Source organism: Littorina saxatilis, linkage group LG16 (genome assembly GCF_037325665.1).
Source record: "Littorina saxatilis isolate snail1 linkage group LG16, US_GU_Lsax_2.0, whole genome shotgun sequence".
NCBI lineage: Eukaryota > Metazoa > Mollusca > Gastropoda > Littorinimorpha > Littorinidae > Littorina > Littorina saxatilis.
The window spans coordinates 31613405-31635289 of NC_090260.1; the positions used below are offsets into that span (position 1 = coordinate 31613405).

The window sequence follows — 21885 nt, forward strand, 5'->3', positions numbered from 1 at the left end:
AAAACCTGATTAAACTTCTTCTTTTTTTAAACACTGAACGACAAAATGACTGTGTAGGTTGGTATGAACAACACACACACACACACTGATCTTCAGTTTCATTCTTTTTCGCGTTCATTCATCAGGTTTTTGTAATCAAAGTTGAAAATCAAAATAATTCTGTACTCACCAATACAAAGGCAGCACACACAAAATGTCAAATTATCGCCGATGGGTGTTTTTAAGGACTTACAAACAAACAAATACAAAGGGAAGTAAAAAGCAAAAGCAGCACTAGTTCCTTCCCTTTATGTTTCCGTCCATCTTCTTTTTAATCTCGTTGTGGTTCCGTGCTGCTTTTGCTTTTTGTTTTTCTTTGAATGTGTTGTTTTGCCAGTCCTGAAAAAACCTCCATAGACAAAAAGCTAACATCCCCGTTTAACCATAAGTACAGTTTTGGGTCTGTTTTGGTACCAAATAATCCTTGAATAAATTATTTAAATTAACACTTATTTGATACCAAAATGAAACCTCGGAAAAAAATGGGTGTTAAATGGATGCAATAGAGTTACCGTTTGGGTGTCTTTTGAATACCTAATTAGTGTCGTTTTAGTGTTGCCAGATCCATACCATATAAGGAGCTTAGGTGTTTGCAAACTGAGTTATTTCCCTTTACTCAGCTGATGCTTTTTTTTGAGTGTTTGACGTGACAGTGCTGACAGCCTAAGTTAATGTTTTTACACCGGCACGGTTGGCCTAGTGGTAAGGCGTCCGCCCCGTGATCGGGACGAGGTCGTGGGTTCGAACCCCGGCCGGGTCATACCTAAGACTTTAAAATTGGCAACCTAGTGGCTGCTCCGCCTGGCGTCTGGCATTATGGGGTTAGTGCTGGTTGGTCCGGTGTCAGAATAATGTGACTGGGTGAGACATGAAGCCTGTGCTGTGACTTTTGTCTTGTGTGTGGCGCACGTTATATGTCAAAGCAGCACCGCCCTGATATGGCCCTTCGTGGTCGGCTGGGCGTTAATTAAGCAAACAAACAAACAAACAAACAAACAAACAAACAAAAGTTAACATATGTGTGTGTGCTGTCCTTGTATTAATGAGTAAGGAATCCTTGCGATTTTCAACTTTGATTAAAAATGTTTTAAAAAGAACGCAACAAAGAGTGAAACTGAAAAGGTGTGTGTGAGATGTGTGGCCCGGGATGGGGTGGAAATAGACCATGCTCGGAAATAACTCTCCTGTGTTCGTATGGGCTTTGAAAAAGAGAAAACTCTTGCTTCTATTGAATCAAATATTTTGTTGAAAGCGTAAAAAACAAACCACTTGACTTACATGCTTGAAACTGTTTGAAATTATCATCCCATATTTGAAGCTAATGTACACCAATTATGAAGTATTTCTCTGAACCCATGTGAGAGTTATTTGCATGTTTGAGGGTGTCAAATTTGTTTTGGGGGGGGTCATCCTTTATTAGGGGTTCTCAAATAGGGGACCACAGCGTACAAGGCCCAGGACCTTTGAATGCCTTTTTCTGATTAACGCCGACAGTGATTGCATAATATGATTTGTATTTTTGACCAAAATGTGACATTTGACACAGGTCTCGTAGAACCATGACTATATCGATCCGTTTAACATAAATAACGTATAATGTTGTTGTTTCAGGTCTATATATTTTGCCAGAGCAGTCGTTCCAGATCTGACGGTGGAGACCAACCGGTCGGACATGTTGTTTACGTCATTCTCCCCCAACGACTCGTACATAACAATCATGCCGGACTATGGTCAGACGCCGCTGTTTCAGAACTGGACGCTACTCAGAATTGTGAGTGTAAATGCTTTTGGGGGATTGTTTGAGTGCATGTGTGTGTGTGTGTGTGTGTGTGTGTGTGTGTGTGTGTGTGTGTGTGTGTGTGTGTGTGTGTGTGTGTGTGTGTGCCGGGGGGCCCATGAGGGGGATGGGATGGGGGTGGGGATTGTGGGTAGAGTTTGTGTGTTTGTATGTGTGTATGTGTGTATGTGTGTATGCGTGTGTGAGTGTGTGTGTGTGTGTGTGTGTATGTGTGTTTATGTGTGTGTTTGTGTGTGTGTTTGTGTGTGTGTGTGTGTGTGTGTGTGTGTGCATGTGTGTGTGTGTGTGTGTGTGTGTGTGTGTGTGTGTGTGTGTGTGTGTGTGTGTGTGTGTGTGTGCGTGTGTGTTTTTGTTTGTGTGTGTGTGTCTGTGTCTTTGTATCTGTCTCTGTCTGTGTTAGCGCAAGTGTGGTTATGCAGGCGCTCGCGTATGTGTGTGTGTGTGTGTGTGTGTGTGTGTGTGTGTGTGTGTGTGTGTGTGTGTGTGTGTACGTGTGTGTGTGTGTAATGATGTGTGTGTATGTGTATGCGTGTGTATTTGTATATGTGCGTATGTCTGTCTGTGTGTGTGTAAGTTTGTCTGTCTGTCTTGCAGGCTGTCTGTCTCGTCTGTGAAACTTGACCTGTATTAGAATAACATTTCCATCTGTGTTCGGTACAGGTATACGAAGCTCACGTTGTCAGGGGCAACGCCGTATTTCTTCCCAGTGACGTCATTCTGAATGACACGGACTGTTTGCACGGAACACTAAAATTCTCACGCAAAGGAAGAGATGGTAAGAATTCCTAAGGAAATATAGGTTTACAGCGGATGTGTTGAAAGGTGTTCTTTTGTGTAGTTTTTTGTTTCCTTTAGTTTGTTGTTTTTAGTGTGTGTGTGTGTGTGTGTGTGTGTGTGTGTGTGTGTGTGTGTGTGTGTGTGTGTGTGTGTGTGTGTGTGTGTGTGTGTGTGTGTGTGTGTGTGTGTTTGTCTGTGTGTGTGTTTGTGTGTGCATTAAAAAAAACCAATGTAGGCAATCTTTCGCGGGTTTCAATCCATGCCGAACGCAAACACTATCGTCCTATTCGCCCATGTTTGATTTAAATGGTAAATAAATGTTGGAAGATAGGGCCAAGAACACACACGTATTGCTTTATTTGGTGGCCTTTCCAATTAAATTGAATGATAATTATAATTTGTGAAACTGCTTCTCTTTCAGTGTACGTGTCGAACGGTCGGGTGAGAGCTCGCGTCGTGCAGCCCAACATACCCGTGGCGAACGGGGTGCTTCACGTCATCGACAATCTCCTCTATTACGTCTACCGTGACGTCATACAAATGGTGTCGAACTTGCCCAATACAAGGTATGTGCAAGATTCAAAAAGCGAGAATGGAAAGGCATTTCACGGATGGCCAAATGGACTGCCCGATCGCCAGGGGCGAGTAAAAAATCCGCCGGGCTTGTAGAAACCGCCTGGCAACTCGCCCGGCTGGCCAATGAAAATCCTGGTCAAATGCAACCTTAGGTTGTAATGTCGAGTTTTAAAGCCAAAAAGCATTGCAGATCAACTGCCAGGGCCAGCGAAATGTCTGCCGGGCTAGTGACTTTCTTGACCTTACTCGCCCACTGGCGAGTTAAAAGTTTGAGATTTGGCCATTCCTGAATTTGAACAAAACAAGACGCACAGAACGATCTATCTTATCTCATCTCACTTCATCTCATCTCACTTCATCTCATCCAATGCAATGCAATCCAATCCCATCTCATCTCATCTCATCTCATCTCATCTCATCCCGTCCCGTCCCGTCCCCTTCCCTCCCATCTCACCTCACCTCACCTCATTTCATCTCATCTTATCTTATCTCTCTCCCTCCACAGAAAAAATGGCCAGTCTGATGGCGCAGCTTCCAGCAGAGACTCTGATCAGCCTGAAGAGCTCAGAACGATCTCATCTCATCTCATCTCATCTCACCTCACCTCATCTCACCCCACCTCATTTAATCTTATCTCTCTTTCTCCACAGAAAAATGGCCAGTCTGATGGCGCAGCTTCCAGCAGAGACTCTAAACAGCCTGAAGAACACAGGACGAGAGTTCACAGTCTTCGTACCTTCCGATCTGGCGTTTGCCAAGATTCCCGATTCTGTCCAACGGCGGTTTTCCACGGATTCTGCTTTTCTCAGAAGCGTGAGTTTTGTTGCTGGTGGAGGAGTGTGTGTACGTGTGTGTGTGCGTGTGTGTGTGTGTGTGTGTGTGTGTGTGTGTGTGTGCGTGCGCGTGCATGTGTGCGTGCGTGCGTGCGTGCGTGCGTGTGTGCGTGTGTGTGTATGTGTGTGTTTGTGTGTGTGTGTGTGTGTGTGTGTATGTGTGTGTGTGTGTGTGTGTGTGTGTGTGTTTGTGTGTGTGTGTGTGTGTGTTTGGTTGTATTGAGGATTGTGTATGTTTGTGGAACATTCTCAAAGGCGCGAGTGCACACATGAACAAACTCACACACAAACTTGCACACAGAAAGACAGACAGACAAACAGACAGAAAAGGACATAGAAGCTCGCAGTTGTTATGATCCGCAAACTTCGACCATTATTTTTAATAGTCACCGAAACTCGGCATATAACCTCTACTGAAAAATCTACAACCCACCAAGCAACCAACCAGCTGTCCATCCACATTCGTACCACTAGGGCGACGTTCCGGCGAATGTTTCGCTTTGTCAACGACAAACATTCCATGACATATTCATTGTTATGTTTTGGTGCTAAAACAAAAAGTTGTGCTTTTTTTCGTGTGTGACGTCATCAGGTGGTGTTGGGTCATATCATCAATGACGTCACGTACGATGTGGATAGCTTGTCACAACGAAGCACACTCGTCACCATGAACGAAAACGTCGTGCGAATCAAAAGCTACGGAGAAGGTAAGCCTGGATGTTGTAGTGATGACGTAACAATGATGACGTCGATGGGTTGACGTCACATATATACCACTATTTGTATTTAGTGTGTTTGTTTTAGGTAATACATTTGACGTAAAACTACAAGGAACAGAGGAGAAGAGCTATACATGTCATGTCAATGTATATAAAGCATAATACTACTGATAAACAAACCGGCACGGTTGGCCTAGTGGTAAGGCGTCCGCCCCGTGATCGGGAGGTCGTGGGTCGGGTCATACCTAAGACTTTAAAATTGGCAATCTAGTGGCTGCTCCGCCTGGCGTCTGGCATTATGGGGTTAGTGCTAGGATTGGTTGGTCCGGTGTCAGAATAATGTGACTGGGTGAGACATGAAGCCTGTGCTGCGACTTCTGTCTTGTGTGTGGCGCACGTTATATGTCAAAGCAGCACCGCCCTGATATGGCCCTTCGTGGTCGGCTGGGCGTTAAGCAAACAAACAAACAAACAAACAAACAAAACTGATACACAAAGGGAAGTAAGCGCTCTAAATGCATACGACATGTGTAATAGAGTAAGTGAGAGTTAATCGGAACCATTCTCCTGGCACCTGAGAGAATAACAAGCGTTGAAATGATCAAGCGACTTTCAAGTCATCCTCATCTGTTTAAGTTTCTCGCATGTGTAAGATTCTCGCATGTGTAAGATTTTCGCATGTGTAAGATTCTCGCATGTGTAAGATTCTCGCACGTGTAAGATTCTCGCATGTGTAAGATTCTCGCATGTGTAAGATTCTCGCACGTGTAAGATTCTCGCATGTGTAAGATTCTCGCATGTGTAAGATTCTCGCACAATACATACTACTGTCATGAGACAGACAATCGATTATGTTACACTTGGCGTTGTAAATTCAGGGACTGTTTTTTTTTCTGCTGCAGTCTAATCCGATACAGACTAACACCGTCAGACAGAGAGACCATTGCCGACACAAGATCCCAACGTCGATTCCATCCCCAAATTAACGACGAGCAAAATACGTGTTTAGAGCTTTTAGATGCATGCTTATTTGAGGTAGCTTTCTTTCTTGTTGATTTAAATATAATAAAAAATTGAGAGAGAGAGACACAGACAGACAGACAGAGAGGTACATAAAAACAGAAAGAGAGAGAGAAATACAAAAACCAAAAAAAGCAACAGGGACATGTACAGACATTCCAAAAAAAAGAGAAAGCTCTATACCACTCTGTTGCATGCTGTAATTCTAATGCTGCAAAAAATAAAAATAAAAATAATAAAAAAATCCGTGTTTTTTTTCTCAGAGGTGTACTTGGAATGGGGTCAGCTGAGATCACACGTGACGGAGCGAGACCTGGGCGTGACAAACGGAATTGTTCACGTCATCGATACTGTGCTCTACGTCAACAATTATACGGTCTGGGAAGCCATGTCCGGCATACCTATGCTGAGGTGAGAGGGGGCGGAGAGAGAAAGGGAGAGGGGAAGAGAGAGAGAGAGAGAGAGAGAGAGAGAGAGAGAGAGAGAGAGAGAGAGAGAGAGAGAGAGAGAAAGAGAGAGAGAGGGGGGGTGGGGGAGAGAGAGAGGGGAAGAGAGAGAAGGAAAGAGAGAGGGGAAGAGAGGGGAAGAGAGAGAGAGAGAGAGAGAGAGAGAGAAAGAGAGAGAGAGGGGGGATGGGGGGAGAGAGAGAGGGGAATAGAGAGAAGGAAAGAGAGAGGGGAAGAGAGGGGAAGAGAGAGAGAGAAAGAGAGAGAGAGGGGGGATGGGGGGAGAGAGAGAGGGGAAGAGAGAGAAGGAAAGAGAGAGGGGAAGAGAGGGGAAGAGAGAGAGAGAGAGAGAGAGAGAGAAAGAGAGAGAGAGAGAGAGAGAGAGAGAGAAAGAGAGAGAGGGGGGGATGGGGGGGGAGAGAGAGGGGAAGAGAGAGAGAGAGAGAGAAATAGAGAGAGAGTGAGAGAGAGAACGATAGAAACAGAAAAGAAGAGGGGATAGAGAGAGAGAGATAGAGAGAGATAGGGGAGAGAGATAGGGCGAGAGTTCGGGATAATAATACGAGAATTTATAACTCGCACATAATATCTCACCTCAAGGCGATAATGCATTGTTCGTTTAACAAACAAGCGCTTTTCAGAGCACTGTCAAAGCGATATTCACAGTAAACCGATATGAATTTCTGCGAAATATGTAGCCTACCTGTCAGATTAGACAGAGAGAGAAAAATGGTGAACCGAACTGGAGTGTTTAAAAAAATAAAAACAATTAAAAAAATTTAAATAAAAATATATTGTTTCAGTGAGATGAAGACGCTGACGCAAAACTTTGATGACGTGGAGGACATTCTGTCGTCAGAGACGAATCACGTCACAGTCTTCCTGGCCAGTGATGACGCCATGTCACGTGCGTCCAGTCACGTGGCCGCTCTGCTTCGGGATTCACGGGACCAGGTGTATAGCGTAAGTTGACAAACAAACAAAACATACAAACAAGCAAGCAAGCAAGCCGACACATAAGCAAACAGGGGAAACAGTCAAAGTGAACAGAAATTGTTATCAGGGGTAGAAGGAGCGGTGATATCCTCGCTTCCGACCGCTACCAATAATGACAACAACATAACCATGTCGCCGCTTGCACCCACCTAAATCGACACCCACCCACCCACCTAAATCGACACCCACCCACCCTAGACACACAGAGAGGGGTAGGAAGACAGAAGATGGTAGATGGGAAAGTGATTACCGAGAGAGAGAGAGAGAGAGAGAGAGAGAGAGAGAGAGAGAGAGAGAGGGGGAGAGAGAGAGAGAGAGAGGGGGAGAGAGAAAGAGAGAGAGAAAGAGAGAGAGAGAGAGAGAGAAAGAGAGAGAGAGAGAGGGGGGAGAGAGAGAAAAAGAAACAAAGAAACAAAGAAGGACGGTTAGAGAGAAAATGTATTAAGGGTAAAAGGGTAAAAGGGGTGGTGGTTGGCTATTATTATGATCGTCACTCCAGCCAGCCTATGTGGCTATCCATGACCGATGCACGTTTGTTCACTTTCTCAGTTTACATGGCAGGAGTCATGCTAAACTAGTTTCGTTTAGTTCTTTCACGGTAAAAATGTAGAAGATTCTAAAAAAGCGTATGTCATTTCACGGACGAAAAGAGTTTGAAACAACAGCTAGGAGAATGAGTGAATACATTATAGGGTAAAATAGACATACTCCAAAAGAGAAGAATTAAAACAGCATGCGTGTAAATAAAGTCCAGAAAAAAATGAGTCTGTGGGAAAGATGTCAACGACATATAAATTCATAGAACTAATCCATTTTCCCAGTTTCCAGTTACAAAACTGGGAGAATGATACATGTATCGGATTGCAGCACTGTTAGAGATTCATGAAATTCATGCAACAACTGGACAGCCCATTACGAAATAAGAAACGGAAGTGTCAGAACGATGATTACATTCCTTTATTGCAAAAAAATAAAACTCTGGAGAGAGAAATGCCACAAGGAGATATGAAGGAGGGGAATGATGACAAGTGAGAGAGAAAGAGAGAGAGAGAGAGAGAGAGAGAGAGAGGGAGAGGGAGAGAGAGAGAGAGAGAGGGAGAGAGAGAGAGAGAGAGAGACACAGAGAGAGAGAGAGGGAGAGAGAGAGGGAGGGAGAGAGAGGGAGAGAGAGAGAGGGAGAGAGAGAGAGAGAGATGGGGGTAGGGAGAGAGACAGAGAGAAATTTGATTTTGATCGATATCAAATAAACACAGACATAAAATGTGCAGCAGTTGCAGATTTCAAACAAATAGGGGATGCAGAATTAGAACAAAGTAAAGGAACAGTCAGATGTTTTCCTGGCTGCTTTGTTGGTTGGTTGGTTGGTTGGTTATCCATTCAAATGTTTGTGGAATAAACTTCTCTGATCGGACTGAACGCACAGTAAATTAGCCAAAGTGGCTATATTAACATCTAGTCATTATTGGGTATTGGATGGATGGATAGATGAATAGATTAATGGATAGATTAATGGATAGATGTATGGATAGTTTAATGGATAGATTAATGGATAGATTAATGGATAGATTAATGGATAGATGTATGGATAGATTTATGGATAGACTTATGGATGGATTTATGGGTAGATTAATGGATAGATTAATGGACAGATTGATCAACCGATTGGTTGATTGGTTGATTGGTTGATTGTTTCATTGATTTATGAATATTTGTCAGGCTTTACTGGGTCACATTTCACTGACTGGACTCAGCACACACAGAATACAGCCCCCAGTGATACTGAACACGCTGGCCGGAACGAAGCTCACGGTCACTATGGACCCGGAAAGTAAAGGTAAGGAATTGTGTCTACTATCACCCCCGGGTAGGGAACTGTATGACGGCTTACTAGTGCCAAAACCTGGGGTTATCCATTATCACGTGATAATTACTAATTAACGCTGTCAGTTACTGTTTTCACTCGTTAGTTACTCATTTTCACGGGATAATTAGTAATTTTCACGGGAAAATGACTAATTTTTAGTTTTGGCACTAGCAATCCGTCAGGAAGTGAGCCAAAACTAAAAATTAGTAATTAACAGGTGAAAGTTAGTAATTTTCCCGGGAAAATTAGTAATTAACACGTGAAAATGGTAATTATCAATTACAATTATGAGGTTTTGGCACTAGTAAGCCCTATGACGGCTTACTAGTGCCAAAACCTGGGGTTACCCATTATCACGTGATAATTACTAATTAACGCTGTCAGTTACTGTTTTCACCTGTTAGTTACTCATTTTCACGGGAAAATTACTAATTTTTAGTTTTGGCACTAGCAATCCATCAGGAAGTGAGCCAAAACTAAAAATACGTGTTCTTCTCTCATGTTTTCGGTCCTATAAGTATCGCCTTAGCCGAAAGGCACTTGAACTTATGTATAAATCTTTTATTATTCCCCATTTTGATTTTTCTGACGTCATTTGGGATAACTGTTCTGACAGATTAGCTACTTTATTAGAAAACTTGCATCTTGATGCCATAAGAACCATTATAGGTGCAGTTCGTGGCACGAGTCACCAAAAATTGTACGATGAATCAGGATTTACAACACTGAAGGAGAGGCGAAAAAGACACAAATTGATTTTGTATTTCAAATTAGTTAATGCACGCGTGCCACCATACTTACTAGAACGTCTGCCTCCTCTCGTTGCTTCTGTGAACCCTTACCATAGACGAAGACCACTTGACAGACAGACTCCCCACTCTCGAACTGAATTGTATAAAAAGTCATTTTTTCTGTCTTCGACTTCCCTGTGGAATGAGCTTCCAGAAACTGTAAAACAACTTGATTCTATTGGGTTATTTAAAAAACGTATTAGTTCTGATGATTCTGTTGTTCCCTCGTATAGATACACATCTGATCGAAAATCAGAAATTATCCATTGCAGACTGAGATTGAGGATCAGCAATCTAAATAGTGATCTATTTGACAGACATTTAATTCCCGACCCGTCATGCACTTGTGGTTATCCTGTTGAAAATGCGGAGCACTATATTTTTCATTGCCCCTTATCTCTTCAAATACGTGAAGTCACCTTGTCAACACTGCCCAACTATGATTTGCTAACCGCTGATGATTTTCTGTATGGCAATAGAGACAAGTCAGACAGCGAAAATGCATTGATATTTGACCAGTTATTCAGGTTTATCTTATTAAGCAAACGTTTTGAATAATGAATGCATTTATCTCATCCACCATGTGCAGTACTGTTTACATTTCCTTGTTCTGGTAGTATTCTATTTTCAACCATGTGGAAGTCATTGTATGCGTGTGTGTGCGAGTGAGTGTGCGAGCGCGTGTGAGTACTGTTGTTAGTTTAGCATTGTTTTTTTGTTTGCTGTTCTTTTGTTGGTTTTTTTTTCCTTTTATTGTTACATGTTTGTCTACCATAATTTACCATTATTATTTTGACATTATTTCAAATTTGTTATATTAAAATCGTCCGCCAAATTTCATTTGCTTTTAAGAGTACGCTCATAAGCTTAGCTTGTTGTGCTCCATGTTCCTTATTTCATGTATGCGGTAATAGTACCAATGGAATTTACTAAATAAACTTGTTTAAACCAAAACTAAAAATTAGTAATTAACAAATGAAAGTTAGTAATTATTCCGGGAAAATTAGTAATTTTCCCGGGAAAATTAGTAATACACACGTGAAAATGGTAATTATCAAGGGAAAATGACTAATTTTCCCTTGATAATTACAATTATGAGGTTTTGGCACTAGAAAGCCGTCATAGAACTGTTCCGCACCATATCCGTTGGGAGCGACGTATTCCGGTTGTGGATAGTCGCTGTTTTTTCACTTGCTCAGGATCGCGAGCGAAGGTAGGTTGGGCAGCCAGACCCTTCTCACAATATCTGGCGCACCACGTCACAGAATGGCTGGACTACCTTAAAATGTTATTGAAATGACTTTCGAAGGTCTAGACTACCAACAAGAGTACGTTATGTGACGAAAATGCCTGTTTTTCACACGTTTTTGTGTTTTTGTCGTACATCAAGTTGTGTAGACCACAGAGATTGTCATGTGGCGTAAGACCAATGCTGAAGATATGTTTTTGTTGCAGCAAGAGCAATCAGTATGGTTTCGACTAGCTCGTAATTTGATTATTTAATTGAGACCATGTTCCTGGTAATCGCATGTAATCATCAATCTCACATCACGTGTTCTGTCTCTATCCTGGTCACCATAACTTTACCCCACACACACTTTTTCCGTGCAGATTTGTACGTCAGGGGCAGTCACGTGACAGCAAAAGTGACGGTCAAGGACGTTTGGTGTTCCAATGGCGTCATATTTATCATTGATGAAATTCTTCATCTGCCCACGCGTACCATCGCTGATGAGCTGAAGAGGCGACCAGAGCTCAAGTAATACAATGTGTTTGGGTTTTTTTGTTTGTTTTTGTTTGTTTGTTTGTTTTGTTTGTTTGCTTGTCTGTCTGGTGTTTGTGTGTGGTTTTTTTTGTTGTTTGTTTTGTTTTGTCTTATGTTATTTTTCTGTTGTTTTCTTCTTCTTCTTCTTCTTCTTCTTCTTCTTCTTCTTCTTCTTCTTCTTCTGCTTGTTCTGCGTTCCTGGGTTGAAACTACCACGTACTTTGTGTGTTTTTGCACGAGTGGGTTTTTACGTGTATAATACGTTTTTTACCCCGCCATTTATAGGGAGCCATACGCCGCTTTCGGGGGAATGTGTTGTTTTCTTCTTTTTTTTTGGTATGTGACCAAGTGGAGGGATGGTCTTTTTCCATGTGAACGTCTGGCCAGGTCTGTGGCGGTTAACGTGATGGTGTACGCGAGAAGAACTTGTGCCTTTACAAAAAATCCCCCCCCCCCCTACCCCCCCCCCCAAAAAAAAAAAAAAATACGTACTGCTAACATTCCAAAATCCAGAATAAAAAAGATAAACATTTTAAACAATTTTTTTTTAAAGTCAGTTATTGGAACGTTTCACTTTTCACAACACAAGACATTTTGTCAACGATAAAAATCAAATTTGTCTTGTTTTGTCAAAAACTAAACGTTTCAATTACTAACACTTCTTCTTTGCTGATTCTGTGCCTTTAAATTGTTATACTAGCTTTTTAAAGTAAAGTGCCGTTCAAATGGTGGTCTTTTCGCTAACTGTTAACTATAGGAGTCGCTGAGACCGGCGAAGAGTGTCCCATGTGAATGGCCCCGGCGATTTAAGTTCCGATTTAGTTTTAGCAGCGACTTGAAAACTCAGTTGAACGCTGATCGACTCCTCGGCGATTTGCAAGCTACTTTTGGCAAGCTTTCTTATTGCGCTTCCCGATTGGGTTATTAAGGTCGAGCCAGAAAACAAGGACTGCGAATGGACATGCCCGAATGTGCTGACAATCGTTGGCGGCTTAAGACTATTCTGAGCGTTAGTGGTGTTCACAAAAGCAGCGACTTTCAGCTAACTTAGTTCTGACAACAATCGCTAGAAAGTTGGGGGAAAGTCGGTTGTACATCGACTGCCATGTGAACAGCCCTTGATAACCGCCTCTTTGTCAAACCCAACCAGGGGCTCACATCCACGTCGGACATCGGACATACACGGATATTTTTTTCCAAATGTCCTATACGTTGTTTATGCAAGAGGATATATGTCCTATTGTTTTTGTCGCAAAGTGGTCATTGTCATTTGATCTGGACATTGTCAGTACTTTCCAATTTGCTATGTTATCGATGTTTTGCGAAGCGATGTGTCTCTCCAAGCAGACGAAACTTGGGGAGGCTGTATGTGCTTTTTATAGAGAAGAGCTTCCAAGGGTTGCAACTCTAAATGCTCCAAGTCGGTTGACAGTTGCCCCTATTCGCGTTTTTTATCGTTTTAATTTACGTTTTGTCTCAAACAAATTCCTATTGATATATTTTTGTTCAGGACAAATGTCCTATCACTTATGCATCGTCCAGGACATTTGTCATATGCCACCTTTCATGGATGTGAGCCCCTGCCCAACACTTGTCCTTTTCAAAGTTCATTACTACATTTTGTCTGATGGATGAGTGTCAGAAAGAATCAAGGGATTTACTTGGAAATGTTCAGTCAGTTTTCCTTTAAAAAAAATAATTATGAAAACAATGTCATTTGTGGTTATTTGTTCTCTCTTCAACAACAGGTACATGACAACGCTGTTCGAAAGTTTACGAGATGACGCGTACAACTTCAGCGACACGTCAAGGGACTTCACCGTGTTCGTGGCGAACAACGACGCCTTCAGTCATCTCCCTTGGTCTTCCATCGACACGCTTCGGCGGGAGCTTGACAGAACACGAGTGGTTAGCATCCCTTTCTTTCCATTCATTTCGTCAATTTTCGTTTTCTTTTGATTATAATTCTGTGTATCTTTATTCTTTTTCATTTTTACATTTAGTCAAGTTTTGACTAAATGTTTTAACATAGAGGGCGAATCGAGACGAGGGTCGTTGTATGTGTGTGTGTGTGTGTGTGTGTGTGTGTGTGTGTGTGTGTGTGTGTGTGTGTGTGTGTGTGTGTGTCTGTCTGTCTGTCTGTCTGTCTGTCTGTCTGTGCGTGTGTGTGTGTAGAGCGATTCAGACCAAATTACTGGACCGATCTTTATGAAATTTGACATGAGAGTTCCTGGAAATGATATCCCCGGACGTTTTTTTCTTTTTTTCGATAAATACCTTTGATGACGTCATATCCGGCTTTTTGTAAAAGTTGAGGCGGCACTGTCACACCCTCATTTTTCAATCAAATTGATTGAAATTTTGACCAAGCAATCTTCGACAAAGGCCGGACTTCGGTATTGCATTTCAGCTTGGTGGCTTAAAAATCAATTAATGACTTTGGTCATTAAAAATCGGAAAATTATTAAAAAAAAATTTTTATAAAACGATTCAAATTTACGTTCATCTTATTCTTCATCATTTTCTGATTCCAAAAACATATAAATATGTTATATTTGGATTAAAAACAAGCTCTGAAAATTCAAAATATAAAAATTATGATCAAATTAAATTAAATTTTCGAAATCAATTTAAAAACACTTTCATCTTATTCCTTGTCCGTTCCTGATTAAAAAAAAGTATACATATGATATGTTTGGATTAAAAACACGCTCGGAAAGTTAAAACGAAGAGAGGTACAGAAAAGCGTGCTATCCTTCTCAGCGCAACTACTACCCCGCTCTTCTTGTCAATTTCACTGCCTTTGCCACGAGCGGTGGACTTACGATGCTACGAGTATACGGTCTTGCTGAAAAATTGCATTGCGTTCAGTTTCATTCTGTGAATTCGACAGCTTGACTAAATGTTGTATTTTCGCCTTACGCGACTTGTTGTTTTCTGTGTATGTAGTTCATTTTCATCTGCGTTTTCTTTATATTTCTGTGTATTTAATTCATGTTCGTTTTCATTTCAATTTGTTTCTGTTTATTTCAGTCATTGTCTGCGTATTCCATTCACTTTTATTGTCATGTCATTGTATTTCTGTCCATTTCTATTAACTCTTTCCACTCAAAAGGCCGCCTTGTTTAGTCATCTGCATTGTAACTAAAATAATGTTTGCAAAATGAATCAAATGTCAATGTCAAAAGTATCCCTTTTCGTGCTTTGATTGAGTGCTCCGACTGCGTTGATCATTCTGTACCTCTCATCCAAAAATACTACGCGTTAAAATTGGTATCCAACAATCAAGGCTACATGGTAAATTGCCCTGTCTCTGTCTGTCTATCTGTCTGTCTGTCTGTCTGTCTGTCTGTCTGTCTGTCTGTCTGTCTGTCCGACCGTCCTATATCTGACTTGGTTCATCGTTTTTCTCTTCTTTTCCACATATACTAAGCGCTCAGGTGGTACCCAACGAACTACTCTATTACCGTAAAATCCCTAGCAAACGCCCTGATTTCGGGTACAAGTAGGGGGTGGGCGTTTGCTAGGTATACACCCCTTTGCAAGATAAAGTGTCATCACATTTTTACGAGAAAAAACAGTGATACAACATGTGATTTATGCAATTTTAATGAAAAATAAACACACCGTTTGTTTACACAAATAAAGATCAACGTTCTGTGATAGGAAAAATAGAAGAAGAAAAAACCGGCGAACCATCGAACAGTGTGCACACATCGTAGATAAAGGAGGCCGACTGTCTTAAAACACATTTTTGTTAAAGCAAACAAGGGGTGGGCGTTTGCTTGGTAGTGACCCCTCTGCACAACTTTTGGCCAAAAGTGGGGGGTGGGCGTTTGCTAGATACTGGGCGTTTGATAGGGATTTTACGGTAATGGCGCATGGGCCAGTCTGACTGTCTGTCTGCAGGTCTGTCTGCCCGTCCTTTGGCCGACTATGTTCATCGTTGTTCTCTTTCTATTCGTAGATACTCCGTGCACACGTGGTACCCAACGAGCTACGCTACATGGCGGACATTCCAGAAGGGGAGAAACTGACCGCCATACACAACTTCATCTACGTCTTGACCAAAAATGGAAAACGTCAGTTGGACTTTCTTTTTTTTTTTTTTTTTTTTACATCTAGACTAGTTCGCAATCATTTGTTTCTGTGGATAATAGACAATTACTGACCGTTTTGTTGTTGTTGTTGTTGTTTTTGTTTTGTTTTTTTACAGATGGAAAGAATCTCATTTTGATTGTTATAATCTGTCTGTTTTTATTTGTTAGTTTATGATGACAATAAAGTTCTAATTGTCAAACATTTCCAGAAAACTAGGTTTCCTCAACTGCACTGTCAAATAAAAGTTGGTCTGGTTTTTGTTTTTAGCGTACTATTTTTCTCATTTGCAGGTTACGTCATCAACAACAATTTGTGGGCGGAAGTGGTGACCTCCGACATTCCCGCAGTCAACGGTCACGTGCATATCATTAACCGACTGCTTTTCATACCTTACCATAATGTGGCCCATTTGCTGAGCACGATGGACGAACTGAAGTAAGATTTAATTATTTTGTGGAAGAATGAGTTTCGATTCTATCCGTTTGAGAGAGAGAGAGAGAGAGAGAGAGAGAGAGAGAGAGAGAGAGAGAGAGAGAGAGAGAGAGAGAGAGAGAGAGAGAGAGAGAGAGAGAGAGAGAATGTGTGTGCGGAGATGTTTGTGTGGCAGTGTCTGTCTGTCAGTCTGCCAGTCTTGGTTTGTGTGTCAGTCAGTCTGTCTGTGTTGTGTATCTGTCCGCCTCTATGTCCGTGTCTTTGAGTATTTGATTGTGTTTGTCTGTCCGTGCCCATGTGCGTGTCTGCCTCTCTCTGTCTCCGTGTGTCGTGTGTGTTTTTACACCCCCGGTATAGGGGTGTGTATAGGTTTCACTCGATGTGTTTGTGTGTTTGTGGCGGTGTTTGTGTTCGCAAGTAGATCTCAAGAATGAACGGACCGATCGTCACCAAACTTGGTGAACAGGTTCTATACATTCATGAGACGGTCCTTACAAAAATTGGGACCAGTCAAACACACGGTTAGGGAGGTATTGGTGGATTAAAATTATACAACGACTTATAGACGGACACCCCCGTTGGTCAAAGGGAAATAACCATTCTCACTGCCACCAACTGAGAAGGTTATTTCCCTTGACGGGGGTGTTTTTCCTATCAGAGGAATTTCTTGTTGAGCCTGTTTCTGTCTGTTTGTTTCTGTGTCTGTTTTTATACGAGAGTTAGAGTTTAAATGGGGGTGGAGGGGGAGGGGGGGTCTGTAGGTGTTATACAGAGGCAAATAAGATCCATCAATAGTTGTACCACGTGTACTGCATCCCATATGTTATTAGATTATATCAACACAATCTATGTCACGTTCTCGATTGCAGGCCGTTCCACGAGCTGATGTCGGATTTAGCCGAATATAAGATTGCTGTAGAGGCCGAGGACCGCAACGTCACACTCTTCATTCCGTCATCACGCTATTTACGCACAGTGACGTCAGATCAAATGATGATGATGCAGGCTGATCCCAACGTTTTGAGACGCGTGAGTCTTTAGCAAAAAATCGTTCAATTCAGACATTTCAAAATGTACTCCGAATATTCCACATGTTCAAGTCTTCCGTGCAAAATATTTTCTCTGAAAAAGCTTTTGAAATATAGAACTATCAAAATATACTCTTTGATATAATCAGATTACCTGCTTGTTAAATGTCTCTTCTGACTGCTTTTGAAACTTGTTTAAATTCTCTTCTTGAATTAAAAAAAATCAGTTAATTGTTTGCTAATTGTTAAAGAGAGACATAAACTGGATTTTCCTGAGCTTGGTTTACTTTTGAGTTTCTGGGGTGGGGTTTTTTTTTTTTGGGGGGGGGGGGGGTTGGTCGCGCACATTTTTTTTTTATTTGGCGATAAGAACAAGCACATTTATCATCTACTTTATTTTGCTGCAGCTTTACTTCGGACACACGTTGCCACAAGTGCGAATGGACGATGTGTTCCTGGGTCAGTTCCCCGACGAGAACTACATTGTGTCCAAGAGTACCTTCAACGTGTCCTTCACCATCACCAGAACTGACGACGGTAGGTGTCACATGATTCTGTTCTGGATTATAAAGTAGCAGTTGTAAGTGTGAGGGGGATGTGTGTGTGTGTGTGTGTGTGTGTGTGTGTGTGTGTGTGTGTGTGTGTGTGTGTGTGTGCGTGCGTGCGTGTGTCAGTGTGTGTGTGAGTGTGTATACATGTGCGTGTGTGTGTGTGCGTGTGTGTGTGTGTGTGTGTGTGTGTGTGTGTGTGTGTGTGTGTGTGTGCGTGCGTGTGTGTGTGTGTCTGTTTTTGTTATTCTTGGTTTTGGTTTGAGCTCGATTTCTCGTAAATGTATTAGTTATTTTTATTTATTTATTCATTTCTGTCTTCCTTTACCATGCTGGATTGTTTGCTTAGTCGTAGCTAGCATCAACTTGAAAATTCTGAAGGGTGGGTTTTTTTTATATATTTTTATTTTTTTATTTTTTTTATTTACTTTATTGATGGATTATGTTTAAGGTGTCTTCGTGGATGGGGGTTACGACCTTCAGATTCTTGACGTCATCGGTCGTGCTTACGGCTGTACTAATGGCGTCATCTACGTCATCGACGGCTTCCTGAATTACTCCCCTTTAACCATTCTGGAGAGACTCAAGAGGGAGCCTTCCATTAGGTCAGTCTTTATAGCCAAATTAACCTCCCTCCCCACCCCAACCCCCCCCCCCCCCCCCCCACCTTCAATAAAAAAAACATGGGAAGAGAGAGAGAGAGAGAGAGAGAGAGAGAGAGAGAGAGAGAGAGAGAGAGAGAGAACAGGCAGACAGACAGACAGACACACACACACACACACACACACACACACACACACACACACACACACACACACACGCCTGGGTGCTTTCTTAGCAGAGGGGAAATTTCTCCAGAAGTAATTCCTCGAAAAACACAACTCGCAATCTGTGAAATTAATTCATAAAAAGACTCACTTTGCACAGGACACAGTCAGTGATGATGTTGATTGTTGCTGTGTCTCCAAGTGGAGGGGGTTGTCATAGTCCATGTCTGAGATGGTGAGACAAAATCGTTTGAATAGGAATGCCTGTGCCTTTCAAAGATTTTTTTCAGTCAGTATTTCTTCAGACATTGGTGTGCAAACTAATTGATTTCGTGTGGTATTGTGAACTAGATGATTACCCGCTTCGCCGGGTGGATCGCGAGACGGAGCATGTGTTGACGTGGTTGACGCCCCACGAAGGAAGGGAGATAAACGCGCAAAACACCGAAGAAGATAAGGAAGAGTTACTGGGAATGGATCTACAGAAAAAGCCAAATCGGTTCACCGCGCCGCGCTTAGAGCACGTGTTGAACATTTTCATCGACCAGATTGTGTCCGGGGTCTACCTGAATATGCCCACCGAATTTGAAGCATATCCATCGAGAACTTTGGCCGTGCATCGCGAAGTGACAGACAGACAGACACACACACAGACACACAGACACACAGACAGACACTAGTCGTATATAGATATAGAAGGTCACTGTGACAAAAAAGTATAAATATCAAAGTTTTGGCGGTGAGAAAGGCTAAAGGGAGTGGTGCTTTGAAGTTTCATGCCTTGAGTTCTGAACATAGTTGGCGTACCTGCTTAGATCACCCATTCCAGAATTGGTAAATGTTGAAGACAGAAACCACTTTTCTCAGTTGTTGTACATGATTTGTGGCAAAAAGAGGTATCGTAACTCCGATTGTACGTGTTGTTGTTGTTGTCGTTGTTGCTGTTGTTGTTGTTGTTGTTGTTGTTGTTGTTGTTGTTGTTGTCGTCGTTGTTGTTGTTGTTCTTCTTCTTCTTCTTCTTCTTCTTCTTCTTCTTCTTCTTCTTGCGGTTGTTGTTGTTCTTGTTGTTGTGTTTGTTGTTGTTGCCTGCCAATATGTTGTTGTGTTTCCTGCTTATATATATGTACTTGACTGATCTAAAACATTATTGACGTATTTTACAGCCGCTCATTGGAACACATGTTGCAACTCCCGCCGCCCTATGACGCTGAACTTCTGAATTTGCATAACATGACCTTCACCTTCCTGATGCCCGATGACCATGCCGTGGATTTTCTCAGCTTCAGCGACATTTCCTATCTGCACAACCTGAGGCACCAAGAACGTCAAATGGTTGGGGTTGTTTGTTTTTTGTTTGTTTTTTTTTGTTTTGTTTTTTGTATTTGAGTGGAACACAGAAGCAAACGCACAAAAGCGTTCACGCAAGATTGAACGGTCGCATGCACTAACAAGTACGCGGTGCACAATAAAGTATGCATGTGTGTGCAGACAATCACACACACACGTGAACGCACACACGCACGCACGCACGCACAACCAACCGCCCACCCCCACCTCTCACAAATACACACACACACACACACCACACACCACACACACACCACACACACACACACACACACACCATACACCACATACACACACCACACACCACACACACAACACACACACACACACACCACACACACACACCACACACACACACACACTCACTCACACACACACCACACACACACACACTCACACACACACCACACACACACACACACACACACACACACACACACACACACACACACACACACACACACACACTCTCTCTCTCACGATGACAACGACGATGACAACGACCATGCAGTAGATTCTCTCAGTTTTCATGCCGTTTCTTACCTGCATAATCTAAGACATCATAAGCATCAAATGGCTTGCTTGTTTTCTGTTTTGCATTGTCATTAAAACACTGGCGAACCAACGTATCCATGCACGCATGTACGCATCAAATATAATCCTGTTTTCCTGCTGACTCTGTACGCTCTTTTTGACACGTGACATGTTCCAGGTGTTTTGGCGTCACGTGCTGAACGGAAGTGAGATCACATACGACCAGTTACGTGACGGTCGCGTGGACAGTTCCATTCTACCGCCGGGTGTGTCTTTTGCCAAATCAGGCACTGGTGAGTAGGTGTACACAGTGTACTTACTTAAAGCCCCATTGCGCCTCACAGGAGGTTTACAGAACGATGGAATCTTTTCATGAAAACGGCAATCCTAACCCGATGAAACACGTTGGGAGCATAGGCCATTGACGACGTTTCTCCTTTTAATGATATACGATACCGATACGTGCGGTGACCTTACGATTAATTCTCTACTGCCGTTATGTCGAAGTCACCGAGACAAACGTCGTTCTCCAAATTGGTTTAAACAATTTATTCAGAAAAATTACAGATAACAATGCCTCATACAATCAAATTAATAGATTCTCCAAATTCGGTGTCACTTACTTTGGAGACATGCAGAAGAAATGGCATATTTTTTACGTGACGCCATTATTCACGTTAAGACGTAATTTCTAACTTTGTTGAGTAAATGTGTATAAAAAATATAAAAAAAAGATTTAAAAAAAAGGGCGTCTTGGTTTTTTGGATCGATATCATAATGTCCTTACATTCCTGTTGGCTTACTAAAAATAAAAATAACTGTCCATTTCAGGGCTGTATTTCCGCTACCGTGACGTCAACAGCCGCGTGACGCGATGGAACCTGGTCGCCTGCAATGGCGTCATTCACCTAATGACGCATTACCTCTACGTCCCTCCGGGGGCCAAGACCCCCGACCCCCCTGTGAATACGCCCACCGGGCTCAATGCGCCTACACATGCCGGCGCCACTGACGAGGGTGGGCGACTCCGGGTGGATATTTCTATTGGACTTTTCTTCCGGGTGTTTTTGAGTGTGGTGACTTTCTGGTGGACAAGGTCTGGAATGCTGATGTCCAATTTGTGATTGGAAATTGTGGAAAGGTTGGGTTTTTTTGTGGTTTTTTTTTTTTTGGGGGGGGGGGGTGGTCTTCTCAAGTTTTGTCAGTATTCGTGTGTGCGTGTAGGGAGGAAGGGGGTGCCCATGGTTTTGTGTGTGTGTGTGTGTGTGTGTGTGTGTGTGTGTGTGTGTGTGTGTGTGTGTGTGTGTGTGTGTGCGTGCGTGCGTGCGTGTGTGTGCGTGTGACTGTGTTTTTGCGGTGCGTTTTTTTTAATTTTTTAAAAATTTGTTTTGTTGTTCTTTTTCTCCGATATACTCACCACTAGAAATCAATCCTCTCATGAGCTTATTCACCCCTGACATTTAACAACATGTGATAATATTGTGTTATTTCTTGTTAAACAAAA

At 42.3% G+C, this 21885-nt stretch overlaps 1 protein-coding gene across 1 annotated transcript in view; it reads left to right on the forward strand.

The window, feature by feature from the left end:
• The window catches only part of LOC138949959 (uncharacterized), a 28576-nt gene extending 7055 nt beyond the window's left edge, over positions 1–21521 (forward strand). The window contains exons 7-24 of the mRNA XM_070321742.1: positions 1651–1810; positions 2498–2612; positions 3036–3180; positions 3841–4003; positions 4616–4730; positions 6026–6173; positions 7012–7171; positions 8921–9038; positions 11471–11618; positions 13373–13532; positions 15592–15706; positions 16016–16160; positions 17027–17186; positions 17593–17722; positions 18185–18338; positions 19664–19832; positions 20560–20674; positions 21213–21521. Coding sequence (XP_070177843.1) covers positions 1651–1810; positions 2498–2612; positions 3036–3180; positions 3841–4003; positions 4616–4730; positions 6026–6173; positions 7012–7171; positions 8921–9038; positions 11471–11618; positions 13373–13532; positions 15592–15706; positions 16016–16160; positions 17027–17186; positions 17593–17722; positions 18185–18338; positions 19664–19832; positions 20560–20674; positions 21213–21505 — 2713 coding nt within the window. The 3' untranslated portion in view covers positions 21506–21521. The remainder of the gene's footprint in view (positions 1–1650; positions 1811–2497; positions 2613–3035; positions 3181–3840; positions 4004–4615; positions 4731–6025; positions 6174–7011; positions 7172–8920; positions 9039–11470; positions 11619–13372; positions 13533–15591; positions 15707–16015; positions 16161–17026; positions 17187–17592; positions 17723–18184; positions 18339–19663; positions 19833–20559; positions 20675–21212) is intronic.
• The last annotated feature ends 364 nt before the right edge of the window (positions 21522–21885 follow it).